The sequence below is a fragment of the Cyprinodon variegatus genome, unplaced genomic scaffold (genome assembly GCF_000732505.1).
Source record: "Cyprinodon variegatus isolate N-32 unplaced genomic scaffold, C_variegatus-1.0 Scaffold4, whole genome shotgun sequence".
In the NCBI taxonomy this organism is placed as follows: domain Eukaryota; kingdom Metazoa; phylum Chordata; class Actinopteri; order Cyprinodontiformes; family Cyprinodontidae; genus Cyprinodon; species Cyprinodon variegatus.
The window spans coordinates 1,867,524-1,894,880 of record NW_015150457.1 but is presented as its reverse complement, the minus strand read 5'-3'; the positions used below and the strand labels follow the sequence as shown (position 1 = coordinate 1,894,880).

Here is a 27,357-nt window from a genome sequence, read left to right as displayed (position 1 = left end):
GAAAAATAAGGGAAAGCACTAAATTTAATCTAAGAGTTTTTTAGGTCTGCATTGATGTTATATTTACAAAAACAAAAAGATGTAATTTGTTTCTATTCCCTGTATCCAATTTTCTAAAAGTTGTATCAATCAATCAATCAATTGAAGGTAACTTTCTTATGTTTAGTCTTGGGAAGATTGAGTCTGGAATTAGATAAACTGTGTAAAAGACCCATCAAAGTGTTTTGGTATATATATATATATATATATATATATATATATATATTTCACTGCAGTGCTGCAAAAAATGACATATTCGAAAATATCACCACAATTCCTCTCCCTCTTTGTGTGAGTCCAGCTCTCTCAATCAAGTTATCGCAGCCCTGCCACCATCTCTGATTAACTCTGCTGCTCTTGTAGTTTTGTTTTAACGCTCCTTGGTGAAATGGGAAATTAAGAGAGAAGAGATAGAGGCTAATAGCATTTATTAACCCAGCATGAGATTGCAGCGGTCCTCCACACAGACTGCTCCAGTTTCTGGTGGCTTCCCTGTACAGTATAGCCCAGCAGAAAGAGAGAGACAGAGGGGGGGTTGAAACGTAACAAAACCCCAACAAATGCACCCAGCTGATTAATGGAGCCCTGTGGCTATAGCAATTATCCCTCTCCACACTCCTCCAGCAGACGAGCCAAACGAGTGTGTGGCAGCGAAAGCAAAGTGTGTAAATCATGTCTTTGTGCCACTTGTGTTAGCTTGACAAAGGCTTCACAAGAGATTGTTGATTAAAAGGCTTGCAAGGGTGGAGTTGGACTTTTAAAATCACTTTTGTAAGATCATCCTCTAGAATATATAGAATTCCTGCAGTGTCTGGCTTTAAATTTCAATTACTTTTTACTTGTTTATCTTCACCATTATTATCATTTTGTCAATCTGTGTAAATTATTTGTAAATAGACATTTTTTTTACAAAAAAAAGAAACAACCTTTCTAAAGAAAAAGAAGTAGATGTTATACNGCAAGAAATTTGTTCCTCAATAATTTCAATAAAATAAACAAATGAAAATGAATGAATATGTTTAATACTGAAAGAAAAGAATACGACCAAAATAAAGGTGAGAATATATTTTTTTTCCTAATAATAATTTTTTTTCTTTACAAAGATTAATGTTTTCTATGTTAACTTTTTATTACCACAGGCCAGGGTTCCCGGACCGGCCCCCGAGCTAACGGCTCTGTTCGAGTGTCTGGTGTGTTTCGAATACGTGCTGCATTGTAATTGACCAAAATCCCGGATCCTGGTTTTTGAAATTCCCCCCGGACATTTTTTTATGTCAAAAAAGTCAAACATGTCCAGGAAAAAGAGGATGTCTGGTCACCCTAATTTATAGCCCATGATCATTTTATTCACTACCTGGAAACAGTGTAATTTCTCTACCACACCACTAGTAGGCATGATGTTTTTGAAACCCAATTACATGTGCATGCGTATGGACCAGGGGTCACCAAACTTTCTGAAGCTAAAAGCTTCTTGATGGATACTGATTCATAGGAAGCTCTACCAATACTGATCTATAAAATCGAAGAGTCAGCATTACCCTGAATATGTATGATAAATGTATTTTTCTTGATTGTTTAAATATTGTCAATTTTCGGAAATCTATGAATGTGAACAAGACAAAAAAAGAAAGAAAAAAATAGAAGTTTAAGCCCAGCTCAAGGGGGAGTTGTGCTATCTTTAAAAGGGGCTCAAGAGTGCCTCATGTGGACCTCAATGATGTCCTGTTGCCTGTTGGCGCCACATTGGTCTACCCTGGTATATACTGTGTGCTTCCAGCTTATACTGTCAACCCTTATGAAATACACAGGAAAAGGCCGTGACTCAAACCCTTGTTCTTAATAATTTTAAGACAAGGTTTAATTAGTGCTAGAGGTGAGGGCCTTGTCACACCTTGCCGATTTAGCCAGCGAATGCCCTCGGAATCTCCTAAAACGCTGGCATACGCTGGACCTTGTATGTAATTTTGGGCATATACATAGTGTATTCATTAGCCTGATAAACCAGACTAAATGTGAGATGAAATGTGTAATTGAGTCTGGCCCCGATGAATGAGACATCGGAAGACTGTTGATAAGAACAACCCGTTGTTTTTCAAACCGCTGTCTGTTCAAATTGGCCAACGCTCTGACCAATGAGCGCAACTGACTGTGACGTAGCGCGACAGAAAAGGGGGAGTGTAAACAAACAGCCTGTCAGTAAAACGGCAAATACGTCCTTCTTAAAAATGAATGAGCGTAGAGCCTCTTCCTGCTCATGTTTCAACGAAAACCCCAAGTCTAATCCTTCCAAACATGATTCCAAAGCTGAGTCAAATGGCAACTTGTTGTGCTTTCTCCAGCGTCGCGGAGCTTTGTCGTCCCGCCCTCAAAACCCTGACTGCTTTGCGTCCCAAAAAAAATAAAACATCTCTTCATTTTGATTGGCCCACCAGTTCTAGGGCCTGGGGCATTGATCGAGGCTAGACTACTCGCAGGCAAAAAGGATTTTGGCTGCTGGCGTGTGGGGCTATTTTACGTGGGGCTATGTATTCATAACTAGTCCAGAACTTATCATAAACGCCAGCCTAAACACGCATGTTGCTTCATTTTTGATTCATGTAAACTAGCTGCTTCTGCGGCTTCTGCAGTGTGGGGTCTGAACGTAGCATAATTTATAACCCATGATGCACAAGCCAGTGTCCTAAGAGGGGGCAGCGATGCGCCTGGAGGCGCCGGTCTGCATAAAAAGATGTCTTTCATCGGCATATTAACCTTGCTGCTGTTTACCCCCTGCGTAAACGCAGGGAGGATCCATCACACTCACCTTCTCACTCACCCTATGATGCAGATGCCGTCTGGAGGATAACTAAGAGTTTCCTCCTGTGATCCCCCTTTTATACCAAAACGCTGCCAATATGCCATTAAAAAGTAGCTGTAAGTTAGAAACAGATTCAGCAGTTGTCTGTAACACATCAGATATGTCGATATGCATTGGAGATAAGTTACACATAAGTTATTGCTCAAGTTACTCAATGGCTTTGGATAAGCTAGAGGCCATGACCTAATAGTAACTTACACTTAATGTATGTCGATGATCAGAAAACTCACCAGTTACTTATGCCCCACGTATGGCATATGCTTGCATACGAGGTTATTACCATATGTTGATGTGTGCCAGCATGTTTCAATGTGTTTCAGCATACTTCCGCATGCTAATAACTACAAGACGTACCCATAACTTATCCAATGTATATGCCAGCGTTTTTGCCAGATTTTTCATACCATGGTTTTCATACAGCATTGCATTAACATTATAACTGAGAACTAAGAAGTCACAGCGAAATCCACTCAATGGGGATAGTGTTTTAATTTTTACTTGTGGATGCTTGTATTCTTCATTGATTGTATGACAACAATGTTAGGAATGATGAAAAATACTTCTATGTATTTGGATTGCATATTTAAAGTGATGGAACACCTCTTCTGTTAACCACTAAACATGCCCAACTGATTAAATGTTGCATATAATTTAATAACTACTAAAAACAGCCCAAGTATGAAAGATTAACTAGTGCATTAAATCCGATTTTCGAGAACAATTAAAACCATTAACCTGGTCAACACTTGTTATGCATTGAGAGGCCACATTAATCTCTACTGATGATTGCCACATTTCAGAGGTTCCCATCAAGGCAGATCTGGTGTTTAAGGTATACATGGCAGCAGAGTCCCAGATGTTTTTATATCCTTTCCCTCTGGAATCCATTTTAAAATTGTGCCGTCGTAAGATAAAATATGTGCCAAAGCGGTCTACAAGAACAGTAGAAATGCTACGAAAAATCCTGTTTTGTGCACAGGTACTAAAAGTTGGCTGCTTCCCATTTGGGTCTCTCTGGTTGATAGATTAAAACAGCAACTCTCACTACGCAGCCATACTAGATTGGCAATATGTGGTTTTCCAAGTTGAAATTCTAACTTTTTTGTTGTTGTTTTTTGTTTTTGTGTGTACCAGCTGTGAACCTGAGTCCCATTTCACAGGTAAAGCAGGTTTACTGAAAACTCTAAGTTATCTAAACCTGAAATCCAGATGTACCTGCCTTTGGCTGTGTCCGAATTTCTGCCCTATTTACTGAAAAGTAGTGATTGCCCATTGTCACTAGACGAGCAAATGTATCCCGGAATGCTTTGCAAGGAGGGGGGTCATAAGTTAAAAGTTCTCTTTTCTGTTCGTGCTGTTCTATAAAAGTATGTTTTAAGATAATTTTATACTTTTAAGGGTCACTATATGGCCCATTCACTAATTTGGTGCGTAATTTTTTAAAAAGTTCCTATGTTGAGATGACATCCGAGGCTAACCGCAGCCAGGGCTAATTTCAGCCCTTTCTCGGCATAGCTGTGTGTGAAGTACTGCTGGCTCTGATGGAGAGTTTTTTGGTTTTATTTGGCAAAATGTTCATTTCATTCGTGTTTACCTGACTGTGTCAGTTAGTATTCCCCAAGTAAATGAAAAAAGTGAGAATATATTATTATCTAGAGATTATTATTAACAGGAGGTGAAACGCAGCTCCAGACGAGCCGAGCTTGTGGTAATGTCATGAGTATGCTTCTGTACAATTGACCCATATTTATGCTATTTCCTCCCATTGTTCCCGAGTCCACAATTTCCTGTGTTCTTCTCAAGAACATACTTTGGGAGGACACAAGTCTGTACTTCGTAAATATACACAGAATAGCTTTGTTTAGAATGAAAACACCAAAATAACAATAAATGGCCTGTACTTATATAGCGCTTTTTGAAGTCAGGAGATTTGACCAAAGCGTTTTACACTACATTCAGTCATTCACCCACATACACACTGATGGTGGCAAGCTACATTGTAGCCACAGCTGCCCTGGGGCTCGCTGACAGAAGCAAGGCTGCCATACACTGGCGCCACCGGGCCCTCTGACCACCATCAGTAAACAATGCAGGTGAAGTGTCTTGTCTAAGGACACAACAACACTGAAAGTCGGAGCCGGGCTTGAACCGTCAATCCTTCGATTTCAGGGCAAACTCCTACATCTGATGCCACTGTCGCTGCAACCTGAATAAGCTACTGGGGTGTAGATTTAAAAATTTCCCTAATGAGATCATACTCCTCTAAAAGTGCATTCACACTGAACACGATGTCCGTGGCAATTTTGGTGAGCATCACCCTGGAGTTCACTGCTGTGCATTTCAGTGTCTTCACTGTGCTTACATATTTACATATACACATCAAAATAGCAAGAACTTTGGCTTCTATTTCAACCCTATTGGTCCAACCGACTCTCCAGAAACAGAACCAGTTTGTAGAGTACAAAAATCTAATCTAAAAGCTGCATCTGAATGACAGTTGAATTTAGTGGTACTCCCTTGTTTCTAGTTGGGGAGAGAGAACCAGTGCTGGGGAGAGACTGTGGCTGGCTGGTGTTTGGGCTGAAGGTAAGGGAGGATGATGAACAGTCCTTCGAGGGCTAAAATAAGGTGTTGTTTAAAGCCACCTTATTCCATCCTTTGTCAACATTATTTTGTTATTACATTTAACAGAAAAAAGCTTTGTCCTTGTTGCGTCAAATTTGCAATTTAATGTGTTGTTTTTTGTTTTAACACATTAAAGTTTTTGCAATCTATTTATTGAAGCCATGGCCTTATATGACCTGCTTTGATTTATTCATTAAGTGTTAGAAAAGTATTTAGCCATCTGAGAATAAATAAAGCTGCTAGAAATGAATTTTTTGTATGTATTTCTTATCAATTTATGAGATTTAATTATTGTTTAAAACATTTATAGCCACATCTATGTATTCCATGACCTGTTAAATCTTTTCCACAAGGGTTCTTTTGCGCTTTACTCTAATTAAATTCCTTTGTTCAGCTATTTTCTAAATTAAGACCATCTTCCAAACATTCAGAGACACCTGAGATCCAGGGAATACTTCACGGAAAAAAAGAAAAAACATGAAAATGACATCAAACCACAACCTCCACATGCAGATGGTGGTTACTTGTAATCAACATATTTATGCTTGCATGCAGATCTGAATATAGTGTAACTATTCCTATAAACAACAGGTGCATTTCCAGCGCAGTAAATCAGCTGTCAAATGCAAAGATGCATCATTTGATCTCCCATGCATCTGGTTTTTAATGTGCTGAGAGGTTAAGAAGAATCCAAAAATATCCGCAAAACAGTTACACAAATAAAGGCCAGTAAATTGATTTGCAAAAGAACCAGAAGCCTAGTCTTGTTGTTTTTTGGTTAGGTTTTATTCTTATATTATTATTTTTAGGCAATGTTATTTTGATTAATTTTTTTTTTTTATTTGTTTAATAAAAAAGGTGCTTTGTTCAACAAATTCAAATTACAACCTTTGTTCTTGCAAAGGTTGTAATTTGTCTGAGGTTGTTTTTTATTACATGATTAAAGGTAACATTATTTCATATTTATTTATTTCAAAATTTTGGTAAATTGCTGAATTTTACATCTAAACATATTCCCATGAATAGATTATTGTCCAGTTCAGAAAATGATCTAAAATCCAGTTTAGTTTATAATTTCATCTAAAGAACAGCATTTTTATATAAATAAGATCTGCTCTTATAAGCAGCCTTGAAATAAAGCCATACATGTCCCCTGAACATTATTTATGTTCCCTCTGCTCTGCCTCATTAAAAACATAAACACATCTCCACTATTGATTACGTCTGGATGTCTTAATCTGATCTGCAGGAATATTCTGCATTTTCCACTAGAGGAAAGTACACTGAATGCCAAAATATTGATCATTTTTTTAATTCAAACTATACAGCTTTGTCATTAAAGCAATCACCCTTTGGTCTAGTGACTCTGATGTGGAGTGACATGAAAAGAAAACATTCAAATCATAATTCCTTTTTTTTTTATTTAAAAGACTGAAGGGAAAGAGAGTCTGTCCTCGGGCTTCTGGTGACACGGGCACACCGTAATCAATAAGAGCGTGTGATGGGTTTTGCATCGATCAGGAAAATGTGGGTTGATAAAGTGGGTTGTGAGGATTGGGCCATGGAGCTTTGGCTTCCCTCTGATGGCTGTCGCACCATTCAGGCGCTGTAAACATCCACTAAAAGCTCTGTGCTGTCATCTGAAGAGGTTTATACAGTTATTTACTGGGGAATCCTGCCTCTTGCAAGTTTGGGGGGGTTCTTTCCCCTCTGCACAGATTGGAGAAGTGCCGTGGGAAGCAGCTGTTGCTGCTTCAAAAGAGGGCAGGCGGTGAAAAAGCCGGACCTGTGGTGGAGAGGATAAAAGACCAAAGGGAACAGTTTAACTCTGTAAGCTTTCTCTGAGTCCTCAAAAGCCAAGTAAACAGACCTGTAAATCAACCTTAGTGAGCATGCTTATCTCTGCAATGTCTNTCTATCTATCTATCTATCTATCTATCTATCTATCTATCTATCTATCTATCTATCTATCTATCTATCTATCTATCTGTCTGTCTGTCTGTCTGTCTGTCTGTCTGTCTGTCTGTCTGTCTGTCTGTCTGTCTGTCTGTCTGTCTGTCTGCTGAAGGGGGGTGCCCATGTTTTGCTCCCTTGTGAATGGACACTGACTGGTTATCTATTAGTCTAACTCAGCCCTGTAATCCTTCATTCCCATTGGCTGTTTCCAGGACAGCCTTCCCCAAACCTACCAATGACGCTCAGCTCTGCACACCCAAACCACTCCTTCCCTGTCTTAAAGAGCCCCATGGTCTTCAATGGAGACTCAATTTCCTCACTCACTTTACTCAGCCAGAGAGCAGGCTTTCTCCTCTCTCTGTTGCTGCTCTCCATCGTTCTGCCTCTTTATCTTCTCATTCTCAGTGTCCCTCCATCCTTCTTGTCACCTTTAATTCTTGAACTCTCTTCTTTCTTTGCACTTCCTTTTCCCATTTTTCTTCTTTTTTTCCTCATCCTTAACAATCCTAAGTGTTCAACACTTTTTCAGATTGGAGTTTTTTTGACCCAAGGAAAAGGTTTTATTTCTTTTTATATATTACTGTTAAGAGTGTTGAAAGAAAGAAGGAGTGAAATACGCAACAAAGGAAGAATTAAGAATTAATTTGTGAAGATATGATGAGCTGATCTTCTCTTCTACATTTGCTCCAGCTATTCTTCCTGTTCTTCATCTATTTTTTGTTGTTTTTTCCTGCAACAATTGGAATGCTTAATGTGGACTGATGGATGTTTCTGAACTGTGCATCCCAGACCCCCTCTGCTACCACAACCAGTGAGTGCGTTTCTTTACTCATCCTTCTGCTCTTGTCTTTTGGCAGCACTTTTCACCTCTTTATACATTAAAAAAAAAGTTTTATTTACAGGAGAGAAAGAAAGTAAAGAATCTTGTCCAAAAGTTCAGCATTCTGACAGTTGAGAAAGTTTTTGTTTTGGGACAAGTGATGTCCGGTGCAGCTGCAGCAGCAAAGCTTGCAGTGAGTCCAGGAAGCACAATTGCACCAGGATCCAAGGTTTCGGAGCATTTTTACTATTATTTTACAGCCTACATGTACAAACCTTTGCAGGTGCACGCATGCTCTTAGGTCAGGCGACTATAACCCTTACACTAGGATAAAAAAATAAAAATGAATAAAACTTTCACATCCACTAGGATTTTATTTCCACTCTCATTAAGAAGTCAGGATGAAATGTCTGTTTGCAAATTTATATTTTGATTAACAATCTAAATAAAATTATGGTAAATAAAATAATACTTTGTTAGAAATGAAGGCATCATTTCCAAAGTAATAAGTGTTGCTCATTAGTCTAAAGTTTTTAACTTTAAAATGAACACATCTGACAGACTTTTTTAAGCTTTGGAGGTTTCTGATATGACTTTTAGTCTAAGTCATTAAGATTTCTTTTCAGGTACACCCTTTAGCAATAGCAATAACAATGTAAAGTATAATCTTGACTCGAAATTTGACTGTGTTTTTTTGTTAAAGCAATAGTTTTAATTTAGCATCCTGGAAAGTCAAAAATAAGATCTACAAAAGGCCCTCCTATTTAGAAATATTTCATTGCTTTTTTCTAAAGAGTTTATTTAGATTCATTTTGATTATTTATTTATCATTAAAGTATACCAAATACATGTTTTACAGAGCATTTTTTGCTCTCATCTGGTACAGTATCTTTATCATCAACTCTCCCAAAAATTAAAAGAACTAATTAGAGACAGTATAAAAAAGTTAGTTTTTCATGTCTAATGTTGGATTTAATTTCTTTAGTGAAGTCAAAATAGCTGTAAATTACCTAATCATGAAAAAGAGAAATTTTAACTAATACAATATTAACAGATTGTATCACTTATTTTTAATGTCACATATGATTTTAATGCTTATATTTGATGTACATGTGACAAAATAATCTTGCAGTAAACTTATCTTGTGTTCCTTTTAATATTTTTTCAGTAAGAAAGAAAGCATATACATAACACAACCGTGTTAACCTGCAGCAACTTTGTGTGTGTTTGTGTGTGTGGCATAATCCAAGAAACTTCCAAATCTATGTTGTGTTTTTCTTTATGCAACTGTTTCTCTAAATCAGGGAGTTAAACTTACTCTCTTTGTGTGAAATTGATGTCATCCCACAATTTATCACAATCTGGACATGAATGTGGTGTAGCTGCTTATGTTTGCAAACAGAAAACCTGCACGACTGGCGACACACAGAGCTGTACTCAGATCGGATCGGCTCTGGAGAGCACCATTAATCTCACTAGAGAACTTTTGGTAAGACGACCTGCCTGTTAGTCGGTCCGGCTGTCATACCTACTGTGGGCTACTTTAAGTAAACAAACATATTTCTTCACAAACATGACTTAAAAGGAGAATCTTTTTTGGTTGTTTAAACGTATTTTCAGCTTTCAAATTATTCTCTGTTTAATTAAAATTAGAATACTTGCAGAGCAAGTGGAGTAAAGAATAAAAATTGCACAAGAGTTTGCTGGGAATAAAAAAAAAAAAAGATGTGTTTTTTGCTCATTTAAAGTCTGACCAAAACCAGTAAATTTGATTATCCATTTTCAACTCAAAGTCTAAATTCTTACATGTTAAAAAGAAGTTGTTTCTTTTTTTATTAAAAAGTTTTACTATCTCTTTCTGCTCATACAATTTCCCTCTGCTCTTTTTATTTACTTGCTACCTCCTCACAAACTGGTATTGTAAGCGTTGAAACGTGTTCATACAGTCACAATAATACCTATGTGTTTGCACTAACCTGGGATCTAAATTTAACTGTGCCGACACCTGACAGTGTCTGTTAACAATGAACACTAACCATCATAAACTGAAAAAAAAGTTTGTATATAACATGTATATATCGATTAAATGAAAAAGTTAAGAAACTGTTGTTTAGTCTTTTGATTACTTGCTTCTTCACCAATTAGCTGGACAGGTTAATAACCGCTTTACTTACCTAATGCATTAGTTAACAAATGTTTTTTTGAAATTTGCTTGCTGCTGTGAGGCAACTGTGTTTGGCAAATCCAGAAGCTGGAAAAAAGTTAAACAAATATCTGTATTACATGCATTTTATAGTGAAGTAAACGTGTAATTATAAATTCATGAAAATAAAATATTGTAATCTCTGTATTGTAACAATATCTCAACAAAAAGTCATAATTTTGAGACAGGAAGCTGTATAACAGTTAAGTGGCTCCTAAAAAGACAACATTTCTTAAAATTTCTTAAAGAATAGTAAAAAAACTTTTAAATCAATTGTATATATTACAGTCCTTTTAATTTTTCAAAAAGTTAGTAATGGTATAACAGCAGTCAATTCATTCAATAATAACTGTTGACCAGATTAATGTCATTTCCCTCTGGGATTTGTGATGATTTATATTTATTAATGAGCTCCAGGTCTCTTAGGTTGGAAGGCCTCCTTACAGTCACTCTAATCTTTAACTATCACCATTCCTAATTAGGCAACTTTGGACTTTGGTTGAATCACTAAAAACTATTTTGATTACTTCATTACTTTAAATCTAATATGTATAGAGTGTTTTTTTTCTTCATAAAAAACACTCAAACGATAAAGAGGAAACCATGACAACGGTGTCTTAAAATGTAATTATTTTTTTAAGGAAGGTTTTATGTTTCCAGTCAATTCGTATAAAACAAAATGCATAACTATAGTAGTGCAGTTAAAAGCCCTAAATGTAGGACTTTTAAATTGTTGCTAAAAAAGTTTATATCATTTACCAAAATATTGGCATAATGTGGAGAACAAAGAAAAAGAAAAAGAAAAAAATGTGATGTTAAATTAGATGAATTTGGGAACTGCTGTTGGAAAACTGTTATGAGAAGGATTTCTGTAAAAGGACAAAAAATTATCCAAATGTTGCTTAAAGCTTTCTAACCGATTTTAATTTCCATAAAGTTAAATTTAAAAAAAAGAATCTTCTTGCTGGGTTTTCTTCATGGCCATCCTGTTTATTAATGGCTCAACATGCAGCTACAACCAGGCTCTATTGGTTCACTCTGATGGTATGAGAGGCGAAATAACTTCATTACATGTCATGACCCTCTCTTGATATAGATACATCCTTTAGGCAGCTTGTCAAGGACTCTGAATTCATGAGGATGTAGATAGATGCCCTCCCACTTCCTTTTTTGCATCGACTCTTCAGTCCAAACCTGAATGATACACGCAGCAAAGATGACTTCTTAGAAGGAGTTTGTTTTATTGATCAAATGAAATTAGCACACAAACACAGTGGAGAGATGAAGCGGTTCATCTAATCATGAAGCGTAACTCAGGAGGGATGTTTAATTTAATGGGCCTCATCGTAGCTCCGCAAGGTCTCACATTGTGAACTTAATTCCTCTTCACCACCTTCATTTGCATTGTGTCAATTGACCGGAGCGCTTACTGTATCAGCTAGGGTTTCTCTTAAGATTCAGCCCATGCCCTAATACCATTAGGCAAATGCAAAGTTGTGTCATTTACACATTTGAGAAGAACAAGAAAAAAAAAGAAAGCTGGAGGGGAAGGAGGGATGAGAGAAAAGCCAATTTGTGCCGAACACGACTCGGCTGTGATTATCAGTGGATGTTATTACTGTGGAGAAGCAGACATTTGAAGGTTATGTTTCTGGGCAGTAATTGAAATGCAAAATAACATTAGGATCGATGGCCATCTCTGTTTATTTATGAAATCAATATCGTAACTGTCCCACATGGGTCCTCCTCTGATTCCCAATGACGGCTTAAGTCTCTGCTCGTTTATCCCACCACCACCACCACCACCCCTGCAACCTCCGTCTTCTGTCTCTTTTTAAAAGGCAGTTAGGGGTGTGTTTGACTTTGCAGAGAGAGCAATTTCCTCGAGGTGGTTGGATGTGTATGTAGATGGGGGGTTGATACTCCAGGTAAGGAGACATCATCCATGTGGGAAATCTATGCAATCTCTCCTCTTGGCTGTGACATTGAAGAGGCCAGATGCTGAAAGTTCTGTGTACTAAGCGTTCTTGCATATGTGTTTGCGTTAGGGTGTCAGAAAATTAAACCAAGTACACTAATGCGGTATAAACCCACCACTGGGACTCAGTAACTTAGAAAGGGAACACTAAGTTAGAAAGTGAAAATTACAGCAGAACAAAATTACGGATTACTTGTTTTTCCCTCCAAAAATGTCAGAATGCCACGATTTGGCACCCTTCATATACAAAAAAGGAAAACACTTCCTGGTGCATCAAGGTACCGCAGATTCATACAAAGTCTAAAGTAAATATTTTCTGTATGATAACATCAAGATGTTACATTGACACAAGATGTAACCATGATACATCTACAGCCAGTGTAAAAACAACAGTTTTTGCCAATTGTTGCTTTTAGATATTCATATAAATATCTAATTTTAGATTATTGAAATAAATCATCAACAAGTGTCACTGCAGTCTCCACAATATCCTCATGCATTAAACTGAAAATACGATGTTGAAATGATATGTTAAAAGCGTACAACACTATAAAAACCTTATTATGGTGCAGCGATCAGAGGTCTGAAAATTATGCATTCAGCTGTGTCCACCGCTTTTGTCTGCTCCAGATCAGACTACTGTGAGACCAACTTTACAAAGAGTCTGAGGAAAATATACTTTTACTCTGCAAATATGGGAGCACGCTTTCAATCCTTCACAAGCAACAAAGAGGTCCAATCCACATACTAAAGTCACTGAAAATGACTTAAAACATAAATTTTATTCATTATATATTTTAAATACATTGCATGATTAAAATGTTAATTACTTAAAGTTATATTTGAGGTTCATGTTGTTTTTTTTAATCTCCTGACCCCGACAAAATCCAGACTTTAATCTCTGGAGCGAGTTAAAGATCAGGGTAAAGGCAGGCAGGCTTTCCAACATCAAATACTTGGAGCTCAGTACCAAGGACTATTCAGCAAGGATAAGGTTTTGACATCTGCATTTTCAATAGACTTTTCTCCCTGTTTATTAAATTTATTAATAATTTTTAAAATGCCACTTTATTGTAAATAAAAAAAAAACAGACGAATCTTTTATTGTTTTTTTCTTTTTTAAATAGTTGTATTATTTTTTATATGTTTTCTTTCTTTTTCCTATCAAGCTGAAAGCTCTTAATTGAATTAAAGCTATTTGAAATTGACATATGCCTGGGTTGTATATACTTAAAGACTAAACTGTAGTTCAGTTCCCCTTTTTCTGTTGATCTTAAGACCATATGTATATTATTCAGATTTGTTCAGCTTACTGCTTTTCTCATTAGCAGTTTGAGTTTTTCATTCATTTAAATAGTTTTAGAATTAAAACTGTATATATATTATTAATGGTTTATATCTTACCTCTGTCAGTTTCTCATAAATTAAAATTAAAGTCTTTTATGAAAATGGGGGAAAAAAAAATCTTTTTGCCTTTATATTTCTGGGCATGAAATTTTAGATTGCTTTGATTTTTAGAGCAAACACCCACGCCACCCTTCTCGTGTTGTTGCTCCCGTTTAACTCCCGAGACAACACGCGTCTCCTGTTTTTTCCCTGAAGTGACCATTCATTTCCTGGACACAACGATACGATGGACTAACAGCTTAATCTATGTGTTTTGCGGTACGGGGCACTCACTTTAAAGCTGATAGAGTTTGCCCTAAACAAGGACGGCCTATCATACAAAGATTAATGAACTAATTTCATGCATGGCTCCTTGCCTCTGTCCTTCTGTGTGCTTCCATGTTAGGCTCAGTGTTCACCTCAGTGATTTACACTGCATCGCTTACAACCAGCTCAACCCAAAGTTTAACACTTATACGTCTCTTACTTGGTATACAATAGGATTTCTTTAATAAAAGCATGTTGAGAATTCTGTCAGACATAAATGTTTGATTCTGGTAGCAAATTTTCAAAGTGGATTGAGTCATATGCAAGGATTAGAGTTTCAAGCTAAAAAAGAAGTCACAGCTGATTTGCGTTGCTAACTTTAAACTGTCTGGATGGCTCGGTGGTTTTCCATGTGGAGGGAAGTCTCATTCTTGCCGTGTGATGGACAGATGGAAACCCGTGTCTGCTGCATCCACAGTGGGACTGTCTCACAGCAGCAGAACAGAGAAGGCAGGTGACCTTCACGTCTGTCTGATGAGTCCTGCTTGTCTGCTCTGTTTGAACCATTTTTCTGCACAGCGGAGCAAACACTAACCCATTAGATATTAGGTGCAATGCGTTTGAGATGGTGTGTGTTTTACCAAGGGACACATCGAGGAGGGTCAGGCTACACTTTGAGAACTCACTGTCTCTATATAATAAGAGCAAGAAAACCAAATAATGAAACTACGTACCTATTTCTGTCTAGCGAATCGGTGGTTTGTGCCATTATTTCATTTGGACAGATCTGAAAGGACCCATTAGAAATTTCCATTAAACATAACAAAAAAACCTCTCCCCAGCGTTGCTGTGTGCTAAGTGTGGAATGAACTACTTTTTACCAACGCCACAATGTACTATTCCACAGGGATTCCCCCCCATATCTAGCTGTGATGATGTATTAACTGTTACCATGCTGCTTTCTGCACCTCCCTCTGACGGGAAAAAAATCTGCCCTCCAAACTGACTGTAAGCCCATGCTGATTTTCAACAAGATTTAACAGGAGTGCTGTGAATCTTTTATAAACCACAATGGCCTCACAATGAAGATGTAATGTTGTATCGCTCCATCTCGCACTATGTTAACAGTGCTGGCTGATTAAAAATGCATAAGGAATGTCTGGGATCTGTAAGGCAGGGGTTTATTTTTTCATGCCTCGTCTTAAACAGGAAGGAAGCAGGGGGATCGATAGAGCCGATCCAGGCTTGAGGATGGAGGCTATCTCCATCCCTCTTTCCATCCTTCTCTGTTAGCACTTAAGAGAACTTTCATGCTGTCAGAGCTTTATGACTTACTGACTTAATGCTTAGTGGAAAAGGACATCCCTAACCATCAGCACCAGATCTAAAACAAAGGGCTCCTCTTTGGAGTACTTTGGTAAAAATAAAAAAGGAAGGAAAATAATGTACCGTTACTTAACCAAAAAATCTGTAATATTAGGAAAATTTGTAGCTTCTGATTATCACATGATGATATCTGCAGCAATTAGTTCTTGATTCAGTGGGATGTGGCCCCATTGGCTAGCACCAGATTTTGCTCACCACCCAAGTTTTTTTAATGCTTTAAAATGACAATATATTGACATAAAAATTGCTGAGAGGATTTAAGTAACCAATCAGATATAAAATGCCTTACCTGATATGACTTTAATCATTTTCCTTCAAAAACAACAAAATCTATTAGCGGTAGAAAATCTTCGTGGAGCCTCAAAATCTCAGGCTTCTGCCCATGTATGCTCTTTTTAGGGCCATCACGATATTGTCTGCATCACTGTGAAGTTTTAGCATCTTATCTCTAAAAGGTACATCAGATTTCAGCCAACTAAAATATTATTATATTGAGAATTATGAATGCATGACGCTGAATGAATACAACAACGTAATGAATGTTACATACAAGAAGTCCTTTGTATTACAAATTTGAGATCAAATGTAGTTTAGCAGCCACTGTGACGGAGAATTGTGATGGCATTTCTGATTTGGTAATACAACGTTATCAAATACACGGCCTTGTTTTATCACTAAATGATCTCAACATTATCACTGAATATCTAATTTTTCGGTAAAATCTGGTTCGATTCAGTTTATTGCTGTTGATAACTGCATGTAACATCACAGGTTTTAATCGAGTAAAAACTCTGGCTGTTGTTTATTAATATCCAGATGGTTATTTTCAGTTTTTATTCCTGTTATATTGAAGATTTACTTGCAGGTGGCATAAAACTTTAAGACATTTTTTATATTTTTTTTCTTATGTTGTTACTTAATTCCAGTTTAATCTCTTCTGCTATCCTGCTCATTGAATTAACTTGAATTACTCTGTTAATAGATTTGATTGAATATCGAGAGTAAGAATAATTATTTTAGATAATGTCTTTATCTAAAATAACACAGACTTTTACAGCAGTTGCATTTTCCAGGCTCAATAGCTCAATTTGAATAAATAAAAATGTGAAAATCTATTTAAGAGTTATTATACAAACTTATGGTCTTAATTAAAGGTATGATTCAACTATGCAGCCCAGACGTTTATTTGTAGTTAATTTATACCACATCTTGCAGTATGTCTGCTGATGCTATGGGAACACTTAACGCCACCCACCACAACAAGTCCAAAATGTGACCAGACCATAACAGCAATAATCTCAAGCCTCTGTATGACATTTAAAATTTAACAAAATATAAAAATTCAAAACTATATTAACCAATACATAAAAGGTTTCCAGGCATTAAACTATAACCATTTAGTGTTTTCATAGTAGTTATAGTTAAAAACTTATATAGAGTCCCCTGCAGCCTTATTGTAAGAATGTGAGGATAAAAAACTTTAATTTTGCTTATTCAGATTTACATGTTTATTTACACTTGGAGTGAGACCTACATGTTAAAAAAATACATCTTATAATCATTGTTTTTAACTGCATCATATTCTAATCCATACATTGTTATTAATTAAAACATGTCTGACATGTTCTAATGGAGCTTTAACTATTGTAAGCAGAGCAGCAAGAACTTTAGTAGATCTTCTTCTACAGTACACTTAAAATCAGGTCGTAACTCTTAAACATCAATTATATGAAAAGATTTAATCTTGGGAAACAAATGCAACAAAACAAAAGATCTAACATCACTGGTCTAAATCCTTAAATGGGCTTTGACAGAAAATATGAACTGTGACGGAGTTTCAAATGGCAGATGATGGAAAAGAAATGTTTGGGAAATTCACAAAATAGAACCTGTAGATAATAGTGAATTTTAAGGGTCAAATCAGCGATTATTTAAAAACGTTTTAAAAATGTGCAGAAACCCCTTAACAGGATTTAAAATAAAAAGGTTTTTCCAGGTCAGAGCTTCAATCCGAGGCAGCAGTAATCTGGCACCATTGGCTTGCAAAATAACCAGGACTATCGATTTGGTCATCTATTACCCACAATCCCCCAAATGCTGAGTGTAACACCTCTCTCTGTCCATTAACAGGCTTCTAGGATTTCATTCATTCATTCATTCATTCATTTGCCTCTGGCAGGCGGCCAGTTGTGGGCATTGTTTTCAAGATGTATGGAGCATCTGTTGACATGGTCGTTAGTTAGCATTTAGCCTGAGAGGAATGGACTCTGTCGGTGCACTGCTTGGCATTCCAGCATGTTGATGGTTGTGTAACGGAATCTATCAAACTCAGATGAACCAGCTGATGAATTTCTTACAGGATGATGGACTGATGATGGGAGTGGGTTTTTTTCACAGCAGTTTAGTGTTGCACATTGAGCTGCTCTATTGAAAATATCTTTTTGGTATATATATATATATATATATATATATATATATATAAATATTAAAAATAACCCAAAATAAATTTAAGCACAAGTTTTTTTATTTTTTTATTTGATCTTTTTATGAATGAAAATCCCTCTATTTGTTTGTTTGTCCAGGTTGCTGACCAGAATGCCCACTGACGACCGACACCTACCCTCCAGCTGCGGTTCTTACGTCAAAACTGAGCCTTCCAGTCCATCCTCCTCCCTTGTAGACACCGGCAGTCATCACAGTCCCAGCGGAAACTCAGACGCCAGTGGCGGCTACATTAACGGCACCGGTGGACGCTCCCATGCCCTAGACTCACCTCCCATGTTCAACCCCAGCATGCTCAGTGGAGGCAGTGCATGCCTACGTCGTTATGAGGAGTGCTCCGGCAGCATGGCTGATGACTCGCCAATTAAGTGCGAGTACATGCTCAATGCCATTCCCAAGAGGCTGTGTCTGGTGTGCGGTGACATTGCCTCAGGCTATCACTATGGGGTCGCCTCTTGTGAGGCCTGCAAAGCCTTTTTCAAAAGGACGATACAAGGTATTTTTCAACGTCTCTTTGTAACCTTACACTCTTTTGAGCTGATTTGTAGAGTTAAAGTGACTTTATCCAGTGTTTACTGTAAACTGATCGCACCACCACACACTATAGCCTTCAGAAGTTTCTCTGTTGAGAGCTCACAAGAAAATCACACCAGAAATACAGAGCAAAGCATAATAAACCAATTCAAAACCTTCAAATTGCAGAATCCACATTAAAAAAACACCTGAAGATAAACCTTGGAAGTGGACCAAAATGGGAACAACTGAAGTGGGATTAAATACAAATACACAACAAATATTTTCTTGAGCTCTTTGGAAACAACAAGTTTGTCCAGATATATACAGTACAATTCAATTCAGTCATATGGAGGGAAAATTACCTACACAGTATGGGGGGTACAAAGTGGACATTTTAATTTTTGATCCCTTTACTAAGTTTCAAAGCATTTAGGAACAGCTGCCTCTGTCCAGTTCTTCCAGCAATAGTACCTCTTGAGCTGAAGCTAAAAGCCAAGCTTATTCCTATTAGCAACAAATATTAAAATGCATAAGGATAAATTCGTACCCTCCATTAGAGTATTTCCAGTTTCCTAAAAACTCTATAACCAGCAACAGCTCCTCAAGAAACAACAGCCGACAAAGAATAACATTTACAGGTGAAGACAACCACATGACCGTAAATCAGAAATTTAAGGCTTCATCAAGAGGTCAGAGCAGTTTAATTTGATTTTCAGTTTAAGATAGAAGGTATGCTGATGGGAACGCAGAATTTCCCTCAAAGAGACAAATTCTGCCTGTTAACAGCTAAAGAAAATATCTGTCTGAAAGCCTCAACTTACATCGTCATCCTACAGCAAACAGTTTCTCTGAGTCTTTTAATTTACTTGCAGTACTCAATACTTTTAAAGAATTTATTTCAATCTTTAGTTATTAATGCATTCTTACTTCATTTCTTTAATAAGTTCATTTCATCTTTGATTATCTTGAATACCCTACCACTAATTTTAGTTTACTTTTCCTGTACAGCAAACCAAAGGTAAATGTTTAGTTAAAATATAATACCATTGATATAAAAACCCACTCTTTACTGCTGTGAAAAACTATCACTATTATGCTTAACTGTAGGAGGCAGTTAATATGTAGGATAAGTATGAGCATTAACACAATTTCTTTATATAGATGTGCAGAGAAATATATAGTTATGTTTGTAACAGCACAGAATAATTTAGTAAATGTTTGGATTGTCAATTTTTTTCATGCTTTTCTAAGTGCCAGGTATCATTTTACAACTAAAGCTCTTATTGTGTTTCTTACAAACAGAGTTGAGGTTTCGTAAATCTCAGGTTGTGAATTAAAGACTTCCTGTTGAGTGCGAACAATCCAGTTAAAGTCTGACCTAAAGGGTAAAGATTTAAAAGCTACAGATGGTTAAACACAGACTCATAAACTGAATTAAACTCAAATTCTGTTTTATATACTTAAAGCCCACATTGGAATCTGTGATTCAGTTTCCAAATTTAGCCGTCATTAGCCTCCCTCAGGGGGTCGTTTAGTTGTAGTGTTTGCATTGTGGATAACAAGGACGGGTTACTCACGTTGCTGGACACCAGACTTGCAAATAAGCAATAAAGAAAATTCTGACAAATTACTTTTTTGTGTTCAGAAAAAAGCCACCAGATACTTACTGTTGCTTTTGTACTTCTTGCAAGCAAAGGTTGTAGCTTACCTAGTTTAGCTGCATATTTTCCTTAATTTAACATGGCAGCTCTGATTGAGGGAAACACTAGTCGGAGGAAAAGTACGCTTTAATTTTAACCACTTCCTCTATTAAGCTATCAAACCCCGTTCTACGCTTAAGGGACTAAAGTAGGGATTAGCAGGCAGTATAAACAGACTAGAACTCTTTCAATTGTGTTGTTTTTAGGTTTCTAAATGCAATTGTTTTGCAAATGCAAATCTTTTTATATTGTTTGGAGATGTGCCTTTCAGATATTGAAATAATAAATTAAATCCATCAAGAAGACGACTACTGGAATTAAAATGGGATAGATCAAGTGAGCAGACAGTCTTTGCTAAGAATCGGTGTATGGGGCCCTCATAAAAGAATAAAGACAGTTGGACAGAATAAGAAAAAACCTTTAAACCTTCTACAAAATTAAATGGCCCTATTCTTTAAGGAGAACATTTTTAGAAAATTATCATTCTGGCCAAAAACAATGCATTTATAACCGTTTATATCTGTAGCTGCTTAAATCGTAATTTTGGTTATTTGGCAATTAATTAGTGGTTGTATAAGGGTAAACTTGAGAAGTTTTAGTTCCAGAAAGTTTTCAACTTTGTTGTATTTAAATCAAATTCCAGCTGTTTCAAGTTAAAAAATAAAAACATTATTAACAGACTTACAATAAAAAGTTAGACCAAGTTTTCCCCTCTTCTGTTTCTTCCTCCCGCTCTCCTTTGTGGAGGACAGGCTTGTACTGAGCTTAATCTATCCGTCATTTGTCCTGAGCCACGGGAGTTTCAGTCAATAACAATCAGTGTTGGGGAACTGTAATTAAGAGCAAGGAATTTCATTGGATGAAAAGTCAAAAAAGCAGAACAGGGCTGCTGTCTCTATATTGTCCTCGGACCTCCCATCAAAGCCCATGAGCAAAGGGTGAGAGGAGACGGAGGTCAATTAGAAGCTCAAGCACGTGTTTCAGTGGCAATAACAGAGATGGGAGACAGTGGAAAAAAATAGGATGCGTTTGGAGGAGTCCTCTAAATAAACGCAGAGGGGCATGGGACGGTGGGGACATGGTCATTCACAGAAAGGAGAAGCCACTTTAATGGAATGGTAATCAGAGACGGGGGTCCCGGCCCCAGTAAAGGAGGCGAACAAGGAGAGGTCCAGCTTGAGTGGAGATGGGCGCGTAGATAATAGCATGGCATAATAATATATCAGCATTTAGGGGCAAAATAAAAGAGGTTAAGGAAGGATGTTAGAGTGGTTGAAATGTCCTTTGAAAAGTAAAGGTAGATGCAAGACCTTATTAACTAAGAGGGTATGCCTCTGCTTTTAGACAGAGGTCATTTAACTCTATACAGAACCTACGGTGCAACAACCCACTTTCACTACCCAAAAACAACTTAATCCAACTGAACAAGAATATATAGATAGAGAATTGATCTTTATTTTCAATTAATAATTTAAACCTTTTTTATACCAGTAGATCTCATTCCAGGTTCTCGTTTTTCATGGTAACCTTTTTAAAATGAATATACACGACAAAAATTTAAATGAATATTTCAAAACTACACGAAATGTGTGGGCGAAAACATTTTTTACATAAACAGGATTTTCTTTTCCTATTCTTCTGTACAAATATTTAGTATGAATACAAATAAGTATTTTTTCACACATAATTCAAATTTTTATTTTATGTTTTTATACCTGAATTCTCATATTTTTCAGATCTTCTCTCTCTTTGTTTGGCATACCACATCAAAAATTTAATCTCAATATTCCAATATGTTTTTCACCTGAATCGTTGTTACTTATTAAACTCTCTTATTCGCAGCTCTGTTTAAATATGTTTTTCCTATAAAATACTATTGAGTATGTTGATGGATGTACTCGAAAAGAGTAAATAAAACAGTTTAGACATCAAGTAACACACACTCAGCCCTATGAACTTGTTCTAACAGAAACTAAGCAGGATCTGCCGAAATAGCTTGTAGCTCTGCTGTTATCTAATGACAGAGGCGACAGCTCTGCTCTCAGAGCGTCAAAACTACAACCAAACTTACGTCTGTGGGTTCAGTGAAGTGTGTCGTTCCATGCATCTTTATACATTAAACCAGATAATCCGTGTCTGAGGTGTCACGTTAGAGTTGTTTTAATAATGTTCTGTGTTAGCATGATAAATAACATTAGTCACAGGCAGCTCATTTTAGTGTTAGACTGATATGAATCCTGCTGCTTTGAGGCTTGTAAAGTGGTAAACGTGACTTATCCCTAACATATTAGGTGGAAATTAACACCTAATAAACATAAATGCATCATCTGATTTTAATCACCTCTATTTCATGGACACTTTCCATCATATTAGTATAAACGTCATTTAGAAAATAAACATCTGTTGAATAGGTGACAGTATACAGTAGAGGTGCTACCGAATATAAGGTTTTGCATAAGTGCTGGAGTGAACAGGATTCTCCTTACTCACTAAAGCCTCTTGGTTTAACAGACTTCACCTAGCTCCAAATCCAAATCCAGCAGCAATCTATGCCAACAACCTGGCATGGTTCCCTGGACCCCTAACCGTGCCTGTGACCCCAGCAGCACTATTCATGCCAAGGATCCTGACAAATGTTGGCACCCTCTCCTTGAGTGATGGGGGGGCAATGTGAGTTTTACAGCCAAGGAGGGAGGAGGCAGGTCGACACCTGGTTTCCTTTTTTTAGGTAGCATAAAGACATCCCTGGTCTTATGGGGTTGTGTTAATACATCCAATCATGGGATAAATATAATCTGAAGAGAGGATCTGTTGGGATTATAGGGAGCAAAAAGAGGAGTTAAGCAAAGCTTAATTTATCGCCGTTTATGGCTCAGATATATAACATTGCATCAGAAATACATTTATAGTTAGCCTAGACCCATCAAGACAAACTTGCATAGTAGATATAGCTTTGCTACGCCATACAAGAGCCTTAATCATCCAGTGATTCCTTGTTTTGTTCAGGGAAATAAATATGTGAAAATAACATTCAATGTAATTCAATCATAAGTTTCTGAGGCACCATTTTCCTTTTCTCTGATAGGAAACATTGAATACAGCTGTCCAGCTACCAATGAGTGTGAAATCACCAAGAGGAGACGGAAGTCCTGCCAGGCTTGCCGTTTCATGAAATGTCTTAAAGTTGGCATGCTGAAGGAAGGTGAGTCGATTTAATCTGATTTAAGTGAAACTTCTAAAACACCAGCTTTTTGGTAGTGCAAAAATGCCTAATTTTATTTACAAAAGTGGTTGTAGTTCTAGCTGTATAGATTTTCTGCTTTGCAATAGTGATTATACTATTATAAATACTAACTTTAATACATAGAACTACAATTTTAAAAGGAAGATCAACACAAAATAGTGCCTAGTTGCAAAATAAAAGGAAAATGTCATATTTAGAAAAATAAAAACATGAAAAGTATTGTGTGTAGCTGTATTCAGACCCTTTTACATAAATCTTCCTAAATAAATTTTATTTCAAATATTGTCTTCAAAGTAACTGAATTTTTAATTCCAGTTGAATATAATCTAATTCTAGTTTAAATCCAGCTGTAGTATGAAGGCATCAGAGGGTAGGCAAGAAAATATCTGTGAAAAAAAGCATGATAAAAACCATGGAACGCTGCAGGCAGATGTGCTTTATTATATCTTAGTTTAATCCATGCCAACAAAATGAAAACAACATGACATAAGTATAAATTATTTATTATAGAAGCCTTAAGGGTGCTCCTAGGAGCAGCTGTAGAGATCCACTGCTCAGGTTTGATAAAAGTCAACACCGCAAGTCTTGACTAAAGAAGTGGAATAACTGGAATAACTGTTTGCAAGAAAAAAAAAACAATACCTTATAAGCAGTTACTGTTTACAACTCAAGAATGCAGAAGAAAGTAATTTATAGTTTAGATTAAAATAGTTAACTTTAAAAGACCACATGAGCCAAACATGATTCAGACACAGTACAACAGATCCAGTATATTTTGGAATAGGGGTAGGGTTCTATCTTCCCTTCTCTGGTGAGTGCAGCCATCCCTTTGTCTTTCCTCCTTGTGTCCCAGTGATCTGGGGTTCCTTTGGGAATCTGGGGCCAGGATTTCCTCTTTATTACCGTAATCTATGAGTCTGGGGCCACTCACACCTGCTATTAAGCATAATATCCTTCTGAAGAAGCTTTGTAAACCCTTTATACATGAGCCTGCCCTTGTATACATACCAGGGGAGTTTGGTTTCAGATGTTTACGGGTATACACTTATATTTAATACTAAGCTGCAGCTATAGGTATATTCCACCTTGAATAATATTGTGTAATGACCATAGGTATTGACTTTAACACAAATGAATATCTAAGGATACCTGCTGCTGTTGAAGCTTTTTTTGCTTTAGTTGTCTGTTGTCTTTTTTTTTTCTGCTGTTATGTCTCCGTTTTCGGTCCCTCACATCTCATAGTGTGGAAGCAGACGTTTAGGAGTTACTGTATATCTTCTGTGATTCTATTTCTGCTGTTTTGTTTTATTTTCTCTCTTTTCGTGCACTCTTTCCTGTCTTTCTCTGTCTCTTTCTCTCTCCCCTTAGATCTTATCCCCTCTTTCTGTCTCACCTCCATTTCCGTCTACATGTCCGTTGTACTCGATTTTACTCCGTGAATAACTTTCAACAAAGTTTAATATACAAGTATTAAGCAGACCCTTATGGCAATAGTCATAAGGGTCTGCTTGTGAAAGCAAATCTATTGGGCTATCAGCTAGCTCTGGGACCTATTACCAGACTATTACCGGTCTATTACCAGAGCTATATTGGCAAAACAGGACACAACAAATAAAAAAAAAAAAATAGGTGTATGGCTGTCTGAATGCATAAAGGGATCTTGAATGCGACCAGAGCGGACTACCAAACGGCCCACTTTGATGAAGCAGAAACGATAAGTAGTCGGAGTAAACTTCGGGTTACATTAGACATCATCCTAAACACAGCACCTCCATAGAGGGAGTAGTAGCATGCTGCAGGGGTGCTTTTCCTGAGCAGACACAGGGACAGTTGGCCACAGCTGATATGACTGTAAATGGACTTAAATATGAGAAATTGAGATCTTTGGCCTCCAGCAGGATAATGACAATAGAGGCAGGGCTACTAGGGGATAGCCAGGGGATCAAAGCACAGCAATAAGTAAGAGTAAAACATATATTTAGCCAAAAATATGAGGTGAAAAAAACAACTTTACAATAAATTTGGTTGTGATATGCTATTTTGAACATTACAGCAAAACGGCTCTGATCTCCTAAGCTGTAATCCTGGCAAGACAAACATTTTCAGCTGTAATTGCAGCAAGAGGTGTTTTTACAAAGTCTTCACTTAGAAGCATATACTGTATTTCTTTAATGTGAAAACTGCATATTCATATTAAACAAGAATTTGGTTGTTATTGATAAATTGTAAAACAGTTCTGAATACTTTCTGAAATACTGTGATAATTAAACTATTTATTTTGCCAATTAAGGTTTTTAATCAGAGGAACTCAACAAATATTTTTTTAATTTGTTTAATTTACTTAAACACTTTCATTTTTGGTGTGATCAGATTTTAAAGTGAGCCTCCTCCTTTATAAGGCAGTTTGGAGATCCTGCACTTATTTACTTCCCTCTCCCCACACCGGGGAGCCTTAAGTGTGCTTAACTCAGACAGTTAGGAAAAGCTGCTGAGTTGGATGTTCTTACAGAGCCTGAGTGAAATGTGTAACAGTACTCTTGAAAAGCGCACAGAGCGTTCCCCAGGGGAGATCTCCTCTCCCCTGGGCTCTGGGTGTCTCTCCCTCTCCTGCTCCGTCTGAGTCTGCCTCGCTTCCCCTCTCCTGCTTCTGCCATATTGATCCGCTAAATGCTTTCCGAATATGCCGCCTCACTTCCTGCATGTGTTGTTTTTCCTCCGGTGAGAGACCTCTGGGAGTACTGGAGGAAAATCAAGCAGATAGATTTTCTCTTTTTTTTTTCTTCCCTTTTTTTTTTTTCTTTAGCAGCAAAAACCAACCAACACAAGAATTTGTACATTGATTTAAAAAAAACATATACGTTGGATTTATATGGAAAATTTTTAAGGCTAAACCTTGCCTTCCTTTTACATTTTCAAATAGACTTCATAATTTTTAAAAACAAGATAATTTTCTATAGGAAGCTCGAATGTTAAATGCTGTTTGTGTGTGGTTGTTTTTTTTTATAGAATAGCATAAAACAATCCTTAGAAAGATAATATGGATAAGAAGATGAGTACAGGAATTACAAATCATATAAATGTTAAATTGAATTGCAATTTGGCCTACTTTTAAATTAGGTTCAAATTTGGTTGAACTATACTCATTCATAAAAAAACAGAGTTGTATTTTAACAACAGATTCAAAGCATCAATTATATTTATTGTTTTTTGTTTTGTTTTTTGTTTTTCAGATATTTACCTAAACTCTCAGTTTTTTCTCCGTTCTGACCACATTTATGTGCTAAGATTTATATCTGTGTCATGCTTGAGGCTATTTGTAGTTAACTGTGAGCTGCCCTTCTAACAAAGAATTGTATGCATGTGTGACTCATGATTGATTTCCATGAAGACTGCTTTGCTGATGTAGCTGCTGTATCCATTGTGCTGCAGCTTTAACAGCAGTTTTACACAAGCACCATCTCTTGGGTTTTTAAACTTGAACATATCATCCCTGAGCAACAGCTCTGACAGCCAGAATGTTTTCGAAAGTGTTTATAACAAGTATTGACAAACCTCAGTGTGTTTTAAAGGGATTTTATTGAATCTACCCACACAAAATAGCCCTTAGATTGAATTAAAATGATGCCTGGTATACAAAAAGGTTAAAGTACTGGAAAGTGTTAATAATTTATAAGAAAATGCAGCTATAGTTACAATTTTGGGGCTGTGTGTTTCAGATACAAATCCACAAATGGATTTTGATCTGTACTTTTACTAGGACAATCTTACAGGCGCAGTTGTAGTTGGTAGTATGCATACATTTACATTAAAAATTAAAAAGAAAAAAAGCTGCCAGTCATATAAATTGAAATTGACAAAATTAACAATAAATAAAAATT

At 36.7% G+C, this 27,357-nt stretch overlaps 1 protein-coding gene across 1 annotated transcript in view; it reads left to right on the top strand.

Moving 5' to 3' along the window:
- Positions 1-7,806: 7,806 nt before the first annotated feature.
- The window catches only part of LOC107083113 (steroid hormone receptor ERR2-like), a 47,128-nt gene continuing 27,577 nt past the window's right edge, over positions 7,807-27,357 (top strand). The window contains exons 1-3 of the mRNA XM_015372109.1: positions 7,807-8,288; positions 18,100-18,515; positions 23,321-23,437. Of these exons, the coding sequence (XP_015227595.1) occupies positions 8,239-8,288; positions 18,100-18,515; positions 23,321-23,437 (583 nt within the window). The 5' untranslated portion in view covers positions 7,807-8,238. The remainder of the gene's footprint in view (positions 8,289-18,099; positions 18,516-23,320; positions 23,438-27,357) is intronic.